Raw genomic sequence first — 21,194 nt, forward strand, 5'->3', positions numbered from 1 at the left:
TCCCTACTTGATATTATACTACATATTTTGTAGCATATCTCCCCAACTAGAACATAAGCCCCACAAAAGACGGGATCCATATGCACTATTGCTATGTCCCCAGAAGGGGAACAGTGTTCTCCACAGAATAGGAACTAATGAATCTGAATCAGAGAGGTCCACCTCTGATGGTTTCTTAAGTAAAACTCTTCTCTGTCCCCCCAGATTTCAATATCAGGCCCTTGTGAGGCCCATGGATTTGGGAAGAGAGGACCACACCATAGTCAAACATATGAGGTTGACAGGCTGTCCCATGATTAGTACAGCAGCTAATGTGACCAAACTGAGGAAGCAAAGACTTGCTAAATTCTCATGATTTGTATTATGAAATCAGAGCATGTTAAGTAACAAAACTTCTTGTATATAACTGGGCCCACATCAATGGAAACAATCAACCAAACCAGCAGTGTCTCTGAGTTTATTGTCCTGGGACTCTCCTCCCGGCCTGAGGACCAAAAGCCACTCTTTGTCCTGTTCCTCACTGTGTACCTGGTCACACTAACGGGGAACCTACTCATTATCTTGGCCATCCGCTCTGACCCCCAACTCCAGACCCCCATGTATTTCTTCTTGAGTTTTCTGTCTTTCACTGACATTTGCTTCACAACAACTGTTGTCCCCAAAATGCTGATGAACTTCCTGTCAGAAAAGAAGACTATCTCCTATGCGGGGTGTCTGACACAGATGTATTTTCTTTACGCCTTGGGCAACACTGACAGCTGCCTGCTGGCAGTCATGGCCTTTGATCGCTATGTGGCTATCTGTGACCCCTTCCACTATGTCACCACCATGAGCCACCGCCGCTGTGTCCTCCTGGTGGCCTTCTCCTGCTCATTTCCTCACCTCCACTCCCTCCTGCACACACTTCTGCTGAATCTTCTCATCTTCTGTGACTCCAGCATTATCCACCACTTTCTCTGTGACCTCAACCCTCTGCTGAAATTGTCCTGCTCTTCTATATTTGTCAATGAAATTGTGATCATGACAGAAGGACCTATTGTATTAGTGACTCCGTTTCTATGCATTGTTTTCTCCTATGCACGAATCTTTGTAACAGTTCTTAAGATTCCCTCTGCGGCTGGGAAACGCAAAGCCTTCTCCACCTGTGGTTCTCACCTCACCGTGGTAACACTCTTTTATGGAAGCATCTTCTACGTCTACTTACAGCCCATGTCCACCTACACTGTCAAGGATCACATGGCAACAATTGTCTATACAGTTTTGTCATCCATGCTAAATCCTTTTATCTACAGCCTGAGAAACAAAGACCTGAAACAGGGCCTGAGGAAGCTCATGGGCAAGAGGAGTTCCTGGACAGCACCCTCTTAAACCCACAAGTGCAATCTGCCCCACTTGGACCGGGTTTCTACTGTTCCTTGGCGTACAACCAAGCTATGGGAGGCTAGCAGTTTTGACCCATGTGAGATAAGGCTATTGTGGGCACTTACAGCCATTGATCACGGCCCACGAAGTGGCCCAGCATCTGCTTAAATCACAATACTCTTCCTCTCTAGTCCTCCTCCTTCCTAGGAAGGTTCATTTCTCCACTTTCTCATCTTATAAATACTGCCTTAAACTAATCCTTTTCCCACAAATATGTCCCAAATGAATTTCTCTCTGTTTATTAAGACCGATCCTCCAAAATTCTTCACATTTCAATATATGACTGAAAACAAAACCATAATTTGTAGCTGTTGAATGTCTTTGCAAACATTTGAAGAGGGAAATAATGGAGGAAGAGAGGGAAGGGGAGGTACATATTTTAGCTAATTTTCTCATTTAGAGGATTTTTCTAATTCCTTATTTTTCTCTTTCTGAAAATATTTTCTTACATAAGTCTTAAGTTTTTACTTTTACTTTTCTCTATCTTTCTATTTTTCCTTTATTATACTACTGTGGGTTTATTTCCTTTTAGTTTTTTGTTATATTTTACCATGCAATTAAAAAATACTAATGGTCAGAAAGAACAAGAACCAGGAGTGTTAACGTGGAAATTATTCATTTTACATTTCTTCTCTCCACCTGTCCCTAAACTATGTGTTTAAAATATGTGACTTAATACTTTATTTAGAAACTCCCATTCCTAGGACTCTAGCCTATAGAAGTATTATTTTGCAAATTTGTATTGAGTAATATTATTATAAATATATATTGTATAGTGAAATATGTATGTATATATCCAAAGATATTCAGGGAATCTCAGTTGATAATAGGTAAAAAATGGTAACAACCTAAAATCTTAACAACAGAGAAATGGAGAAAGATGTTATGATTAATTCCATAAAGCATAACTATATGCAGCAGGTTCAAAGAATCAAACAAAGATATCTGTATTACTGCCTTGGAAAGCCATTAAGTAGGAAAATTAAGATGTGGAACAAAATGTAAAAATATAAATTCATTATGCTAAAAAGTATATAAGTGTATATGTATGTATAGCCACTGGAGTAAGAATGGAAGTGCAAGGGGGAACAGGGAGGGAGAGTATATCCACTTTTTTAACATGTTTCAAGGTCTGAAATTGTTCAAATAAACATTTATAGCTCATAGAATTTAAAACTATGAATAAATGAGATGACCAATGCACTGGTGAAAGACTTTTTAAAATACCAGCAGAAGAGAAAGTTTTTGAGTGCTTGCATATCTGAAAACTTTATTTTTTGACACTTTCACCTTGGTAGATAATTTGGTAGAGTCCAATATGTTAGCTACCCATCTATAGATGCCCTCCATAGGCCTCAGAAGAGCATATCCTTATTCCACCCACCTTACTCCAAGCTTGAGTTCAGGAGCCCGGTCATTGACTGTGTCTTTTCCCATGTGTGTGTCAACATGTAGCAAAGGGTAAGAAATAAAACATTAGGCAGACAGTTCTTAGACTTGGCATCAGAAGAAAAAGTGTAATCAATAAAAGGAAAAAATTGAACTTTATCAAAATTAAAAACTTGTTCTGTAAAGGATCCTACTAAGAAGTTAAAAAGAGAAGCCACAGAGTGGGAGAAAATATTTGCAAACCATATATTTGATAAAGAGCTAGTATCTGAACTGTGTAGAGAACTTTAAAAATTCAGCAGTAAAAAGTAAGCAATCCAATTGGAACTTGAGCAAAAGATATGAAAAGATAGTTCACCAAAGAAGATATACACATGGCAGGTAAGAGCATTAAAAGCTACTAAATATCATTAGCTAATTGGGAAATGCAAAGTAAAATGACAATGAGATTCGACAATATACCTATTGGAATGGCTAAAATGAAAAAATAATGGCAACACCAAATGCTCATAAGGATGCAGAGAAACTAGACAACTCATACTTTGCCTGGTGGAACTACAGAATAATGTAGTCCCTCAGAAAACTGTTTGGAAGTTTCTTTAAAAGCAGAGCACGCCACTGCCATACAATCCAGAAATTGCATTTATCCCAAAGACATTAACACTTATGTTCACACACACACATAAAACTTGTACGAATATGTACATTTTTTGCAGCTTTATTTGTAATAGCCAAGAACTGGAAAAGCCCAGGTACTTTCGCAAGCGAATGATTAAATAAAGAGTGGCAATGCATACCACAGAGTATTACTCAGTGATTTAAAAAATGAACTGTTAATAAATACAGCAATCTATATGAATCTCCAGGGAATTATTCTGAGTGAAAAGAGCCAATTCCAAAAAAGATTACTTGGTGTGTTATTTCATTTATATAACATTCTTAAGATGACAAAATTATAGAACTGGAGAACAGATTAGTGGTTGCCAGAGTTTAAGGAGGGTTTGGGGATAGGAAGGAAATGGATGTGGGTATAAAAAGGCAACATGAGGGAGTGATGATCAAAATGTTCTATATCTTGACTGTATAAATGTCAATATCCTAGTTGTGATACTGCACTATAATTTTGCAAAAAGTTATCATTGGAAAAAACTGGGTAAATGGTACATGAGATTTCCCTGTTTTATTTTTACAACTGCATGTAGATCTACAATTATCTCAAAACAAGTTTAATTAAAAGCATACTTCCAATTACACAACAAGAAATATTAGAAGCTATGGTTAGAAAATGTGAAATAAAATGCAAAGCTTCTGAGTGACTTCAGCAAAATATACAGGGTAGGAGCGATCAGGCTACACGCTCCCCTACGGAAAGCCAACCGACAAATCTGGCAGCAATATTATCACCCAAAATATTTCAGAACTCAAAACTACAAAAAGAAGAGCATATTAAATCCAAAGTAAGCTGAAAAAAAGAATAAGAATTAGGGCAGAATTCTTATTAAGTTCGGTAGTATTTCATTGAGTGAATGTACCACAAATTGTTCTTCATTTACTTGACGGACATTCGGATTATTTCCAGATTTTGGCTACTACAAATAAAGCTTCTACTGATTAAAAAAAAAAAAAGAATTAGAGCAGAAATCAATGAAACTGAAAACAGGAAATCTATAGAGAAAATCCACAAAACCAAAAGCTGGCTCTTTGAAAAGACTGATAAAATGTATAAGCCTCTAGCCAGGCTACCTATGGGAAAAAGAGGACACAAACTACTAACACCAGAAATGAATAAGGGGACATCACTAAAGATCCTATGGACATTTAAAAGAATAATAAAGGAATACTATGAAGAACTCTATGCCCACAAATTTGATAACTTAAGTGAAATGCACGAATTCCTTGAAAGCTATAATCTGTAAACACCCACACAAAAAGAAACAGATGATATTAATAGGCCTATATCTATTAAAGAAATTGACTCAGTAACTAATAACCTTCACCAACAGAAAGTACCAGACACAGATGGGTTCACTGGTGAATTTTGCCAATCATTTAAGAAAGAATTTGTATCAATTTTCTACAATCTCTTCCAGAAGATAGAAGCATAGGGAATACTTCTTAACTCATTATGTGAGGCCAGAAATACCTTAATACCAATATCAGACAAAGATATTATAAGAAACATACAGATCAATATCTGTCATGAGTATGGTTGCAAAAACCCTCAATAAAACTAGGAATAGAGGGGAACTTTCTCAATTTGATAAAGGATATCTACCCAAAAAAAGTACAGTTAACATCATACTTAATGGTGAGAAACTAGAAGCTTTCCCACTAAGATCAGGAACAAGGCAAGGATGTCCCCTCTTACCACTCCTTTTCAACATCATACTGGAAGTCCTAACTAATGCACTGAGACCAAAAAAAAAAAAATGAAATAAAAAGTATATAGATTGGGAAGGAAGAAATAAAACTGTATTGGTTTGCAGATGGCACAATCTACGTAGAAATCCAAAAGAATTGTCAAAAAATCCTCCTGGAAATAGTAAGTAATTACAGCAATTGTCCAGGATTCGAGGTTCATATACAAAAGTTAACTGCTGTCTTATATACCAGTAATGAACAAGTGAAATTTGAAATTAAAAACAAACTACCGGCTGGGCGCAGTGGCTCACACCTGTAATCCTAGCACTCTGGGAGGCTGAGGCAGGTGGATCGCTCAAGGTCAGGAGTTTGAGACCAGCCTGAGCAAGAGCAAGACCCTGTCTCTACTAAAAATAGAAAGAAATTATATGGACAACTATATATATGTATATATATGTTGGCCAGGCATGATAGCGCGTGCCTGTAGTCCCAGCTACTCTGGAGGCTGAGGCAGAAGGATCACTTGAGCCCAGGAGTCTGAGGTTGCTGTGAGCTAGGCTGACGCCACGGTACTCACTCTAGCCCGGGCAACAAAATGAGACTCTGTCTCAAAAAAAAAAAAAAAAAAACCTACCATTTATACTGTCACCTCCCCAAAATGAAATACTTGGGTATCAATTTAATAAAATATGTGCAAGATAAGAGAAAAATTGCAGAACTCTGGTGGAAGAAATCAAAGCAGAACTAAGTAAATGGAGAGATAGTCCACTTCCATGGATAGAAAAACTCAGTATTATTGTGGTATCAGTTCTTCCCGACTTGATCTACAAATTTAACATAATCTCAATCAAAATCCCAGGAAGTTATTTTGTGGATATCACCAAACAGATTCTAGAGTTTGTATGGAGACAAAAGACTCAGAATAGTTAACACAATATGTAAGAAGAAAAGGAAGAACAAAGTTGAAGGACTGATACTATCAGACTTAAAGATTTACTATAAAGCTACAGTTATTGAGACTGTGTGGAACTGGCAAAAGAACAGACAAATAGATCAGTGGAACAGAATCAAGATCTCAGAAATAGACTCACATATGTATAAGCAACTGTTCTTTGGCAAAGATGCAAAGGCCATACAATGAAGAAAAGATAGTCTCATCAAATGGTGTTGGAACAACTAGACATTCACGTAAAAGAAATGACTCTAGACACAGACCTTACATGTCCCATTGAATATTTCATACAATGAAATATTACTCAGCCCTAAAATGAAATGAGTTGTCAAGCCATGAAAAGACATGGAGAAACCTTAAATGCATATTACTAAGTGAAAAAAGCCAATCTGAAAAGGCTACATACAGTATGATTCCAACTATTAATATATGACATTCTGGAAAAGGCAAAACTATGGAGACAGTGAAAAAATCGGTGGTTGCCAGGGCTTAATGAGGAGGGAGGGATAGATAAGTGGAGCATAGAGTATTCTGGGGGCAGTGAAACTATGTATGATACTACAATGGTGGACATAGGTCATTATACATTTGTCAAAACCCATAGAATGTACAACACCAAGAGTGAACTGTACTGTAAACTACGGACTTTGTGTCAGTGAAGGTTAATTGGGTGTAACAAATGTACCACTCTGGTGTGAGATGTTGATAGAGAGGGAGATTGTGCACATGTGGGGGCAGGGGCTATATTGGAACTTTCTGTACTTCCCACTCAATTTTGCTATAAACCTAAGACTGCTCTAAAAACGTAAAGTATATTTCTTAAAAAAAGATTGCAACATCAATTCCTGCCTATTTCCAGCCTGCCTACCTACTCTGCAAATTTCAAACTTGTCACACCCCACACAGTTGCATGAGCCAATTCCTTCAGATAAATGTCTTTATAAATAAACAGACTGCAAATGGCATGGTGCACCCGGGTGACTGGAGGGCAGAGGTGGGAATTGTAGAGGAAGGAAATTAATTCCACAAAAAATGGAGAGAGAGATTACTCACTCACAAACACAAAACTTGCTTCTGGTACTAACAATTACAGTAGTAGATTGCTGTGGTCAGGGCCAAATAACCTAATTTCAAGGCCAGGATGGTCTAGTCTGGTTTCCCTAGTCGCCTTATTATTCCTACACCTTCTATCCAAAAAGAAGGGACAGAGGGGGAAAGGTAAGATGACCAAAGAGCAATGCATGCAAGTACTGGATTCTTCTTCCTGCTTGTTTAAAAACAAGATCTATCGTGCAATGCCAAAAGGTCACATCATCCTTTTAAAAAAAGCTTGGTGCAGTACGAACTTAATCTTAAGACTTCAGAGATCTGTTTAGGTGTTTATCTTTCTGGGGTGCCTTGCTAACATTGGAATATTTTTTTGTACCAAACCCAAATTTCATTTCCTGTTTTTAAAAATACCTAAATGGTTTACAACATGTAGATCTAAGGAAGAAAATGAGAACCTGTAATTTCACCTCAAAAAGATAACCACTGTTAACCCTTATGACTTCTCATAACACCAATTTCCACCAGACTGCTTTTCCTCAAATTATTGCCCTAAAAATTTCCAGCACTCTTGAGTTGTTATCTTGCATTTCAGAAAATATTTTATGAAGGAATCCAGAGAATGAGTGGTGTACTGAACACAAAATTGGCACATAGTAGGCACACAGCAAATATTGATTCCTTTTTACCTGTCCATTACAATAACAAAAGAGTGCTTTTAAGCTAAAGAAATGAAATAGTAAGGAAATACCACAACATATATTAATTTAATTATTTATCTCCCATTGTTACCAGTCAATATTAGCCTTATAGATGCTCACACGCCTTCCTTGTCATGATCCCCACAAAGTGGTAAAATAGAAAGAAAACAGATATTGGAATCAAACTCATCCAGTTTTGGTAAGTTATTTAGCATCCTAAGTCACACTTTTCACAATTCTGCCTCAAAGAACTGATGTGAGGAACAATGAGGGACATTGGAGATGCTCGATAAACGTTTGCATTCTCATCCCTTCACCTCGTCCCATGCCTGTCTCATCGGGGTAGACCTGCTCAGCTCCGGAGTCTGACAGCAAATGCCTTGTTCACGATGGCCAATACGCTGATGTTAGAGATGAGGCTGGGGAATGGTGCTCTGCTCTTGGTAATGGTTGCCTCGGTTGCCTCACTGGTATCAGGAAGAAGACTGAGGCAGAACATCTCATTCCATAGTCTAAAAAAGGAGTGAGACACCCTTTTTGTTGCGTCCTGAACTCAGAGTTAACTGATAACCTTCGCCTAAAATAAACCTGAGAGTGGTAGAATCACTGAAATGATAGAGAAAAGGGGTTGATCAGGGCACCAGGATTAGGCATCACAGCCATGGTAAGGAGAAGGTTTTCCCACTGCCAAAAAGTTTTCCCAGAGCCTCCTTCATGTCTCTGTTCCTCAAGCTATAGATGAATGGGTTTAACATGGGAATGATCACCATGTAGAGAATGGCGGCCCTGCTTTCCCTCTCTGTAGAGTAAGATGACGGAGGAAGCAAATACACACCCATAAGAGACCCATAGAAGAGCAGAACCACCGTGAGATGGGAACCACAGGTGGAGAAGGCTTTGCATCGCCCGCCAGGAGACGAGATGCCAAGCACAGCCCAGGAGATGCGGACGTAGGAGAAGACGATCAGTGTGAGGGGGACCGTGAGGAACGCCAAGCCCATGGCGATGATCATCAGCTCATTTATGCGGGTATCCGAGCAGGCAAGCTTCAGGAGAGCGCTGGGATCACAGTAGAAGTGGGGGATGGCCTTCTGGGCACAGAAAGCCACACGGGTCAGCAATAGTGTGTGCATCAATGCAGGACAGTTGGTTAGCAGCCAGCACATGGCCAGCATGAGTGCACAGAGTTGGGGACTCATAGCTGTGCTGTATTGGAGTGGCTGGCAGATGGCCACATAACGGTCATACGCCATCACAGCCAGCAGGCAGTTGTCAAGGCCACCAAACACAAGGAGGAAATACAGCTGCGTAAGGCACCCAGAGTAGGAGATGGCCTGACTCTCAGTATGAATGTTGGCCAGCATTTTGGGGATTGAGGCAGATGTGAAACAAGCGTCAGTAAATGATAGATTGGCCAGAAAGAAGTACATGGGAGTATGGAGGTGTGGGTCAGAGCTGATGGCAAGGATGATGAGCAGGTTCCCCACCATGGTGACCAGGTACATGCCCAGGAAGATGCCAAATAGGAGAGGCTGCTGCTCTGGCTGCTCAGAGAGTCCTAGAAGGAGGAAGTCTGAAGCTGTGGTCTGGTTCACTCGGCTCGGTTTTCCCATGCCCTGTAGTTCTTGTTATCTGTGCAGGTAAAACCCTTCCGTGCATCAGTATTTAATTATTATTAACAGATCAATGTACAGATATGTATCTATGTGCACAGAACTGTGCGAGGGAAAAAAGGAGAATAAATTGTCTCAGCCAATGAGAATTTCTGAATCTCATTGTGGATGCAGAAATTGCCCAGGAGACATTTAGAGAACAGTTAAGCTAATATCCATTAAAATATAAACTGTGCCTTGTATGCTATTAGAAGGTCCAAAGAAAAGAGATCAGTTTGACCAGAGGAGTCAGCGTAGGCTATTTGGAGGAGGTGAGAATTAAGCATGGCCTTGATGGCAAGATTGGAAAAGTCATTTATGATTGTCAATTGGAAAGGAGATGCATGATCTCCTTCGTGGTCTTTCCCCCTCCCCCAACACACACACACACACACACACACATCATAGCCCTCTTTGTCGGGGGCTGAACATGACTTTGAGGAGAAGATACCCTCCTCTCCACTTGCCTTTCAATCCCTAGAATTTGACTTTGCCCATTCAGACTGGTCCTGTATTCTCCCCTCACTGGGGCATAGGATACGTGTGTTGAGGACAGTAAGTGTCTGTGGCTTCCTCCTTTCCTATCCCCTATTAGGATGTCCGCTCCACAAATAGGACAGAGGGTGCCCTCTCGCCTCCATCACTCTCTCCCCTTTTTCCCTGTCCTCTTTCCTTTTCACTCCTCTGTGCCTGTGTCTGCTCTGGGAACTGATGTTTTAGTCCTCCTTTGCCTTCACCCGTACATATGTACCACATCTCTCCGACAGTTACTTTTTATCAGAGGGAGGGAAGGTGAAAGGTACCAGGCCCTGGCTTCTTGGCTTGACAATAGCCACTCTGTCCTTCTAGGATTGAGAGCAAGCTGGTAGGAGAGGCCATCTCATACTGACCTTGTAGAAGCTGTGAGCTTAGGAGCTTTTGTGAATGTATTAGTCCTCCATCTGATCTGTGGTTCACAGAGAGGCTTCCGATCTTAGCCAGAGACTCGGCTCACCTACCCAAGAAACTTTAGCCTGGCCACTGGGATGGGAAGGAAGAGGGATGTGTGTGTGTGTGTGTGTGTGTGTGTGTGTGTGTGTGTGTGTGTGTGTATTTGTGTGTATGTGTATTCCAGATTCTCACCTCTCAGATTTTGGGTCAGTGTTAGGCATCTTCAAATTCTCTAGTTCTCTCCCTGGATGGAAAATTCACAATAAGGAACTCTCCAAGACTTTTCTAACTTAAAGTCAGTCAAGTTGGAGTCTACTGAGTATAAAGTTTACTAGAAACACCTGAAGTGTATGACCCAGTTTCAGCTTCCCCAGGATTGAAAAGACAGGAATATTTCTTAGGGTTATAAATGCTCCTGGAACACCATCTCCCAAAGTGCTCATTAAACCCAGCCTTAGTGTCATGGTGCAGCCTGTTCTCCAGCCAGCTCTGGCTGGGCCCTGGGGGAAGAGAGGGCATCTCTTTCCCAGGAGTTAAGCTCTAACATGTGGGTCTCGGGAGTGTGATTCTGAAGCCTCTTGCTGGAACGCAGTGCACTTCAGCCTGACTAGCAGGTCTCCTAGAACTCCTGCCTATGCATTGGACAAGTCAGTGCGTGTCCCATGACCTAGGAAAAACTGCATTGAAGAAGAAATCAGAAGCATAAATTATAACATGACCATTTCTGCTGGTGATTTCCCTAAACAGAGTAATTCTAATATGAAGCAACCCCCTCAAAAAGTCCAAAACTCTCAATTAATGAGGCAGCCTAAATCATGCCTCATACATAGCAGCTGCTAAAAAAGCTACTCATATTTCCTGCATTTTTATTATTAATATTAGCTAGTCCTTATTGTACACTTTCTTTACATGATCTCAAGTAATACAGCAAGCTTAGAATGTAGGAACTATGATTATCCCCATTTTACAGATTAGAAAACTGATGTTCAGTGAGGAAAATGATCTGGCCAAATTTCATAAAAGTATTAAATAGAGGACTGGAATTCCCTCCTAGGTTTGCATGGCACTAGAGTATGTCCTATTAACCGTTATGCTTTGTCCCAGTATCATTGTTGGTTTCGATCATTAACGACTTTATAGGTATAAAATAATCAAATTGTTTAAAAAACTTGCATTTCTTTCATTACTAGTAAGATTGAATATTTATTTCATCTGATTTTTAACCATGGATTATTGTTCCTCAAATTGTCCTTACTATACTTGTCCTTTTCACTGGGTTGTATTATGCCTTTTTAAATGGATATTAAAGACAATAAAATAATGTAAAACATTTTATTAGTGAGTGATTTTTTGTACTAATCATTCCATTATATACTTAAAAATTATTTTTGATTGCAGCTATTTACGAGAAATAAGTTCTAGTGTTCTATACCATCATAGGATGACTATAGTTAATAATAACATATAGTTTCAAATAGCCAGAAGGAGGACATTGAATGCAACACAAAGAACTAATAAATGTGTAAGGTGATGGATATGCTAATTACTCTCATCTGATCACTATACATTATATGTCATCACTATGTACCCCATGAATATGCACAACCATTATTTGTCAACTAAAAAATAAAACTAAAAAAATTACTTGTGTAGTCAAAATTGACAGATATTTTGCTTTGTGATTTTTTCCCCATTACCGTTATACACAAAAGTGCTTTCCATCTGTAGATCAGGGAAATTTTACTTAGTTATTTCTTCTAAATTTTAAGTATTACATTTAAATATTTAACTTATTATAATTTATGTTATCAAAAATCAGTTGGCTATAAATGTGTGGATTTATTTCTGGGTTCTCTATTCTGCTCCATTTTTCTCTGTGTCTATTTTTATGCCACTACCATGCTGCCTGGGTTATTATAGCTTTGTAGTGTATTTTGAAGTTAGGTAATGTGATGCCTCCAGCTTTGCTTTTTTTGCTTAGGATTGCTCTGGTTATTTGGGGTCCTTTATGATTCCATACAAATTTAAGGATTGTTTTCTCTATTTCTGTCATTAGTATGTTGATAGGAATTATACTGAATCTGTCAATCACTTTGGGTAATGTGGACATTTAGCAATATTAATTTTTCCAATGCATGAAGATAGAATATCTTTTCACTTTTTGTGTGTCCTCTTCAATTTCTTTTATCAGTGTTTTATAGTTTTTATTGTACAGATCTGTCAGTTCTTTTTTTTTTTAAGAGAAGCCATTCATTATTTTTTCCTCCTTTTTTAAATTTCAGAATATTATGGGGGTACAAATGTTTAGGTTACATGTATTGCTTTTGCCCTGCCTGAGTCAGAGCTACAAGTGTGTCCATCCCCCAAACAGTGCACATGGCACCCATTAGGTGTGAATATATCCATCCCGACTTAATTTATTCAGTATATTATTTGTTTTTTATTTTTTGTGCATTGTATTAGTTTGTTTTCAGTTGCTTATAACAAAATATGAGAAACTGGGTAATTTGTAAAGAAGAGAAATTTATTTCTTACAGTTATGGAGGCTGAGAAGCCCAAGGTGTACGGGCTGCATCTGGTGAGAGCCTTCTTGCTGGTTGGGACTCTCCATAGCATCCTGGAAGAGCACAGAGTGTTACATGGTAAGGGGGCTGCTATGCTAGCTCAGGTCTTTCTTCTTCTTATGAAGCCACCAGTTCCACTCCCATGACAACTCATTAATCCATAAGTGGATTAATCCATTTATGAGGGCAGCACCCTCATATTCAATCACCTCTTAGGGATTAAGTTTCAAGATGAGTTTTGGAGGAGACATTCAAGCCATAGTGTAGCTATTGTAAATATGACTTCTTTCTTGATTTCTTTTTCAGATTGTTTGCTATTGTCATATATTATAGAAATCCTACAGATTTTTTTCTTTTGATTTTGTATCCTGCAATTTTCTGAATTCATTTATCAGTTGTCACAGTTTTTTTTAGTGGAGTCTTTAGATTTTTCTTTTTTTTGTTATTTTTTAACAGCTTTTTGTGATTTAATTCAATCCTATACAATTCATTGACTTAAACTGTACAAACCAATGATTTTAAATATATTCACAGAGATGTGCATTTATCACTACAATTAATTATAGAACATATTGCACTTACTCAGAAAACCACAAACAAACACCAACACCCATAAGCTATCACTCCAATTCCCCTATCTCCCCTAGCCCGAGGCAATCATTAATCTCTTTTTTGTCTTTATAGATTTTCCTATTCTAGACATTTCATATAAATTGGATCATACAATGTATGAATCTTCTTTCACTTTGCATAATTTTAAAGGCATAGCCATGTTTTTCGAAATAAGAGATTATGTCATCTGCAAACAAGGAAAATTTCACTTCTTCCTTTCTGATTTGGATGCCCTTTATTTCTTTCTCTTGTCTAATTGCTCTGGCTAGGATTTTCAGTACTATGTTGAATAAAAGTGGTAAAAGTGGGCATTCTTATTCCCGATCTTAAAGGAAAGGCTTTCAATTTTTCTCCATTTATATAATGTTAGTTGTGGATTTGTCATGTATAGCCTTTATTGTTTTGAGGTATGATGCTTCTATACACAGTTTGTTGTGAGTTTTTATCATGAAAGGATAAAAAGTTATGAATTTTATTAAATGCTTTTTCAGCATCTATTGAAATGATCATATGGTTTTTGTCCTTCATTCTGTTGATATGATGTGTCAAATTGATTGATTTGCATATGGTAAACCATCCTTGCATCCCTGGGATGAATCCCACTTGGTCATGATGAATGATCTTCTTAATGTGCTGTTGAATTAAGTTTGCTAATATTTTGTTGAGGATTTTTGCATTTTTGCATCTATGTTCATGAAGTATATTGGCCTAAAGTTTTCTGTTTTTGTGGCTTTGTCTGGTTTTGGTATCAGGGTAATACTGGCCTAATAGAATGAGTTTGGAAGTATTCATCCCTCTGCAATTTTTTGGAATAGTTCTGGTAGGATTGACATTAGTTCTTCTTTAAGTGTTTGGTAGAATTCAGCAGTGAAGCCATCAGGTCCTGGGGTTTTCTTGATGTGAGACTTTTTATTACAGCTTCCATCTAGTTACTCATTAATCTGTTCAGGTTTTTTTTATTTCTTCATGAAATCAATCTTGGTAAGTTGTACGTGTCCAGGAATTTACAAATTTCTTCTAGGTTTCCACTTAGTTGGCATATACTTGTTCATCATATTCTCTAATGATCCTTTGTGATTCTGTGGTATCAGTTGTAATTTTTCCTATTTCATCTATGATTTTATTTATTTAGATCTTCTCTCTCTTTTCTTAGTATAGCTAAAAGGTAGTCAATTTTGTTTATTTTTTTAAGAAACCAACTTTGTGTTTTAATTTCAATATCATATAGCTAAAATATTTTCAACTTTTTATTTTGATTTCTTCTTTGGTTCATGGATAATGTGAAGTATATTTACAAATTTCCCACATGTGGGGATAGTGGTAATCTTTTTGTTATTTATTTCTAACCTTAATTCTATTGTCATCATAGAATCTACTCCAAATGTTTTCAAACGTTTGAAATTTGTTGAGACATTTTTATGGAGCAGCATGTGGTCTATTTTGGAAAATATCTTGAGACAAAGAGAAAAGTACTGGAGGGCATTGGGGGAGGATCATCGATGTGATTGGGCCATCTGCATTTGCCACTTGGTACTTGATGAAAGTTAAGGCCCTACCTACCCTCCCAGAGAGACTGAGAGATAGCTGTGCTATCTTTCTTGGTCATTAAATTTCAAAGAGATGGCTCTAGGCCCATGAGGAAGACATTCCTGGGTTGTAAAATTGGGGAGATTCATGAAGATTTACATCTCAAATGGGCAGAGAAAAATTTATAATTGCAAGTTTTCCAAAGTAAATGTTGAATTAAAATAAAAGGAGGTCAGGATCCCTTAGTTGGGAAGAAATCTGTCTGAAGTTTAGTCAAGCTGAGGGTAGTGTCGTCACGACTCATGCATCCATCTGGTTTCCAACATCCAGAATTTTATTTGCTTTCCTCTCCTCTCTTTGCTTGTGAGTTTTGTGTCTTTATTTTAAAAAATCACTTTCCTTTTAGTAGATTTTAAGGAGGGAGTGAAATTAGATGCATGAGTTTAATATAACACCATGAGTCGGAAGCATGAGAATTCTTTAAGGAAGACATGTCATATGCCATTAAACTATTTGTAGAAGAGGATACTGGCAGTTGTTACATTTCTTTAGAAGAAGGGCTTAGGGGAAGGAACCTTTTTGCAATGGGGCAGCAAAGAGATTTATTCACACAGAAAGTTCATTTTTACCATAGACTGTTTATAAATCAATACAAATACCATTACTACCACTTAACATGGAGACAGAAGTACAGCTTCCCAATATTTAAATGAAGCCACAACTGTACTAATCTGGTATGTTGCAAGAGAAACAGAGAAGAAATGAGACAATTATAAGCAGTAACACTAACAAGGCTGTAGGGAACTCTGTCCCAAGAGTCCCTGTGTCTGTAGATGATCCAAATGGAGCATGTTCAGCCTCCTCCTGCTAGTAGCCTGATGAGCCAGCAGCTCCCTGTTTCTGAGTTTATCAGTTCAGGTTTCAAAGTATAAAATACTTCAAAATTCCTGGAGACCCAGGTCAGGTGGGATCAGAGTACCATGTGTCCCAGGCCATCTCCAATACTCAGTACAGAACCTGTTCTTTCTGGTCTTCTCTGTTCCAGCTGATGAATGTAGAATGCCTGCTGCGGCCTCCCCTTCAGATCTGGCCTTGACTTTGCTTTGCAGTTCTTTGTTAATCTCATGGGCTTCTTATCTGGAACCCTAGTCTCTCCCTGTCTCCCTTTATTCCTCCCTAAACTAGGGTTTTCACCTCAGTTTAGCTGTCTGACTTCTGCTTCTGGATGTTTGCCTTTTGTATTTACTATTCTTGATCCTGAACCCTGATTCCAGTTAGTCCCATCACAAAGGTTGTCAGAAAGGCTAATTAAAAACATCTGCTTTGCCTTCTGCTCAGTAACCAAGGTGGCGGTAAGCAGAGAAACTAGAGACAAGCAGATGTAGGCTGGCAGTTTCTACCTTTGGAGTACTCTCTCCACCGTGCTCAGTCCTTACCTGCTCTTACCTGTTGTCCAGCACTAGAGGAAGAGGCAGTGGGGGTAAGTAAAGGGACCTCATCACCCTGGGATGACAGAGGGAGGGGTTGCCCCAAGTTTCTGGAAGCACCTCATTGATGCCTCAAGGATCTACAGAGTTTCCTGAGGCCATAGATGGGATGAAGGATGAGAAACCCTGTTAAGGAAAGGAAAAACCAAAGGATAGGACAAAGGATACCAGCATACAGTGCTTGAGGAGAGAAAAAACGGACAGAAGGTGAAAGCTAGGTTTACAATGGAGAGCTTTAGACCCTTTTTTTGATGATTTGGCAAATTTTCTGATGTTAACTGGGTGATGCCGTAGATTGACAGATCTCTGTTGAAATAGCCTGATCAAGGCATTATATGCAGATACACAGATTTTAAAAAAGAGATACTGCTTTTCCTTAAAATAACTAACTTGCCGAAGACAAAGTCTACATGTCAGAAAAGCACAGCATTGTCAGCCCGTCTATATCACCCTGCTCTTGACGGGACACTCAACCAGCTGGGCACTGAGAGGGTCTCTTGCCCTCCAGGACCTGTTTATAGTAACGTGTCTCATCAGAAGAGTCAGACGACTCTGTGAAGCATCATATACCCCACCGGGGGATAGAGTAGGGGAGAAAATAACTTGGCTTGTGGCTTTCTGATCTCTCAGAAAATGTTGTGTAACTCTGAGATGTGTTCTTCGTGAGTGTGGGGTTCATGGGGAGAGAAATGTGTGATGATACTCCTCTTGCTGCGGTTTGAAGTGTTAACTTCAAAACATGAACAAAGCTTCAGTAAATCTATTGACTTGGAGGAAAGTTTTCCTTTAGCTATAGACTCTGAATAAAAATCAAGAAAAGGAACACATTTACATCTATAAGATATTGATAACAATGAGTAATAAAAATGAAAAGATAGCTGACTTAACTGGTCTGAGAACCTGGATAGCCTGGTTTTTGTGACATATCTCCCTCTAAGACATAGTGTAAACTTTTTTCAATCACTTCACACTTTTGAACCTTACCTAATTTATTTGTGAATCATCCAGAAGGGTTGGACTAAATGAATTATTCTTAATCCCATTGAGCATCAAAATGTCTGACAAAGGTTTAGTTTTACTTTTATTTTTATTTTTATGTACAGATACCCAGATTGTATCCTGGAGAATATAAATTTGAATAGTTCTCATGTGTGGAATAGGATTCTGTATTTTTAACATACATGTCACTTGCTTATGATAAACTGGTCCACAGACCAATGCTTAGGGATCGCTGGAACAGAGGAACATTTAGGTTCAATCCAGTTCTAAAAAGTCATTGATCTTCTACAAAAGATAATTATACAAGGAAATAAGGGCAAGGGAGATTAAAGAGGTTAAACTAGGAATGCTGAGGAATTAAAAATAAATGTGGTGGTAGAAAATTACTTTCTATCTATACTGATTGATAGTGCAGTCTCTGGAGCCCACGTCATGAGTTTGAATTCTGTCTCAAGTATTTACAACCTGTGGTCCTTGTGCAAATTCCTGAAACATTCCTACCCTCAGTTTTCTTACACAAGGGTAAGAATAATAATCTCTGCATCCCAGTGTTGCTCAAGGATTAAAGAAAACCGTCCGTGTAAAGTGCTTAGTAGAGTGCCTGACATATAACAAGTGGTTAACCTATAACAAATGTTAGCTATAGGACAAGGATGATGCCCATAACAAAAACTCAAAGGCAGGGAGAAAAGCAGGACTTCATATTTTCTTTTTCAGAAGAAATAATGAGGAAATAAAGGGGCATTAGTCTTTCATATCCTCTTCACTGTAAAATGAGACATCATGAGGACTTTTAAAAGGAGAACTTTGTGTGGGCTTTTTAGCTACTCCCAAAATAATGTAAGATTTAGCTCACCTTAGTCTACCCGTGTATACACCTCCTGCAGTGCTGAAACTGACATGGGCTGTGGAACTGGTCCAGGCACAGTAATACCAGGGATGAACATGCCCAGTCCTTACTGGAAGAGTGCTGTCTGCATACATGATTGGAAAGAGGGAAAGAGAGAGATAAGGAAGAAAAATACGAGATTCCTGAGAAAGAGAGAAAGGAAGGCAATAGTAGGGTCAGATTGAAGATAAAGTCAGGATGGGGGATAATAATCAATTTAAAAGAAGTGTTGGAGTTGGGACATTTGGGAGATAGCACACGCAGTTTGGGTAGAAATCTAGCATTCTAACTGTCCCCCCAACCCCCAGATGCTGCAGAACCATGGAAAACCAATCCAGCATCTCTGAATTTTTCCTCCGGGGAATATCCAAGTCGCCAGAGCAGCAGCAGTTCCTCTTTGGAATTTTCCTGTGTATGTACCTCGTCACCTTGACTGGGAATGTGCTCATCATCCTGGCCATTGCCTCTGACCCACACCTCCACACTCCCATGTACTTTTTTTTGGCCAACCTGTCTTTTGTTGACATGGGTTTAACATCCTCTACCATTACCAAGATGCTGGTGAATGTACAGACGCGACATCGCACCATCTCCTATGCTGGTTGCCTCTCACAAATGTATTTCTTTTTGATGTTTGGTGATCTGGACAGCTTCTTCCTGGCTGCCATGGCGTATGACCGCTACGTGGCCATCTGTCGCCCTCTGTACTACTCCACAGTCATGAGCCCCCGCGTCTGTGCCCTGCTGCTCGCCGTGTGCTGGGTCCTTACCAACGCGGTTGCCCTGACTCACACCCTCCTCATGGCCCGGCTGTCCTTATGTGTCGCTGGGGAAATCGCTCACTTTTTCTGTGACATCCTTCCTGTTCTGAAGCTGTCCTGTTCTGACACCCACATTAACGAGTTTATGGTTTTTGCCTTAGGAGGCACAGTGCTCATCGTCCCCTTTCTGTGCATTGTCATCTCCTATGTCCACATCATTTCTGCTCTCCTGAGGGTCCGAGCCCCGGGTGGGAGGGGCAAGGCCTTCTCCACCTGCAGTTCCCATCTCTGTGTTGTGTGTATGTTCTATGGGACCCTCTTTAGTGCCTACCTGTGTCCCCCCTCTGTTGCCTCTGAAGAGAAGGACATTGCAGCAGCTGCGATGTACACCTTAGTGACTCCCATGTTGAACACCTTCATCTACAGCCTAAGGAACAAGGACATGCAGGGGGGCCTAAAGAGGCTCCTCAGTCGCAGGAGAATTTTTTCCTCTTAGATACGGTGATAGCAACATTTAATGAAATGACGTAGACATGGAGTCAGACAAAATGGCTTCAGTTTCAGGTCTGCCACACACTAGCCAGAAGACTGTAGCCCAGTTACTTAATCTCTTTGAGCCTTAATGTTCTCATCTACAAAATGGAGATGAGAGGTTCTATCTAATAAGGTGACTTGGAAGATTAACTGAAATAAACTATGAAATGCATCCGGAAGAGTGGTGAATAATAGTAGGTGTTCAATAAATGATAGCAATTATTATTATTACTATGGTTAGTTTTCATTCATTTCTCTGAAGTCAAAAAATCTTTTCTGTGAGATTCATTTGTTCAGCATATATTTACTGAACATCTATCGTGTGCTGGGAGCTAATATAAGCGCTAGGGCAGAGCTCCCAACCTTTTTGGCACCAGGGACCAGTTTCATGGAGGACAATTTTTCTGTGAAACCAGAGGGGGTGGGGGATGGTTTCAGGATGATTCGACAGTAATTGGGAAGCGGCTGCAAATACAGATGAAGCTCACTCTCTCGCCTGCCACTCACCTCCTGCTGTGTGGCCTGGTTCCTAACAGGCCACGGTCCATGGCCTGGGGTTTGGGGACTACAGTGCTAGGGAATAACACTGAGGAAGGCAAAGTCCCTGTTTTCATGACACTTTGATTCTAGGTTAGCAATTTGTCAATCATTAAAATTTAGGTGCACCTGTCTTTCTCATAGAACTGAGTGGAAGTTAAGACAAAAGAAATAAAGGATGAAGGTTACATTCCAGGAGATGCTGAATAGGTAAAGAGTTCCCCTGCAGAAGAATGAAATTCAATATTTGAATTTCCATGCTGCTTGTCAGACCCATAGTTTGCCACGATTTCACCGGGAAGGGCGAGAGAGCTCCTTGGGCTGCTTCTGCCCCCTGCTGTTCAGAATGCCCAATGCCAGCATCTTTCTTGTGACTCGGGTGAGAATACTGCAACCCTCTTTCCTTATTTGCCTGAAGGTTTGCCTCCAGATCTAAAAGGGCTACCAGCAGTTTAAATTAGTTGCAGAGATGGAAAAAAAAATTTTAAAAGGCACATGAGGTTTCATCTATCTTTAAGAATCTTAGAAATATTAAAATATGGTTTTAAAAAACACAAGCCATATAATTTTGATTCCTTACGTCTGGTATGACCAAGTGTCCACTGGCTGCCAAAACCTCCTCCCCACTGCAGTTTGCTTCTCGGAGCCAACCTATCCTAGAATGTTTTATGACTCATGCACTTTTTCAGTGAACAATATTGATCACCTTCCATGGAATCAAACAGTACCAGACTTCAGCAGTTGGTGAGTACAAATGTGAATCATTTAGATGCCACATCTTAGTACTTGAGGATTCCATTTGTTTGATGACCTGGAACAGGAATTCTGTT

General features: G+C 39.4%; 3 protein-coding genes across 3 annotated transcripts; 2 read left to right on the forward strand and 1 right to left on the reverse strand.

Annotated features, from left to right (window-relative positions):
* Positions 1–344: 344 nt before the first annotated feature.
* LOC123646029 (olfactory receptor 1L8) lies at positions 345–1,392 on the forward strand. The gene has a single exon (XM_045562626.1). The coding sequence runs from the start codon at positions 421–423 to the stop codon at positions 1,366–1,368; it is 948 nt and encodes a 315-aa protein (XP_045418582.1). The 5' UTR covers positions 345–420; the 3' UTR covers positions 1,369–1,392.
* Positions 1,393–8,495: 7,103 nt separating this feature from the next.
* On the reverse strand, positions 8,496–9,591 carry LOC123646253 (olfactory receptor 1N2). The gene has a single exon (XM_045563020.1). The coding sequence runs from the start codon at positions 9,483–9,485 to the stop codon at positions 8,526–8,528; it is 960 nt and encodes a 319-aa protein (XP_045418976.1). The 5' UTR covers positions 9,486–9,591; the 3' UTR covers positions 8,496–8,525.
* Positions 9,592–18,853: 9,262 nt separating this feature from the next.
* On the forward strand, positions 18,854–19,814 carry LOC123646267 (olfactory receptor 1N1). Its single transcript, XM_045563061.1, has one exon. It carries the CDS (start codon positions 18,854–18,856, stop codon positions 19,787–19,789), a length of 936 nt encoding a protein of 311 aa, XP_045419017.1. The 3' UTR covers positions 19,790–19,814.
* The last annotated feature ends 1,380 nt before the right edge of the window (positions 19,815–21,194 follow it).

Source organism: Lemur catta, chromosome 10 (genome assembly GCF_020740605.2).
Source record: "Lemur catta isolate mLemCat1 chromosome 10, mLemCat1.pri, whole genome shotgun sequence".
NCBI classification, from domain to species: domain Eukaryota; kingdom Metazoa; phylum Chordata; class Mammalia; order Primates; family Lemuridae; genus Lemur; species Lemur catta.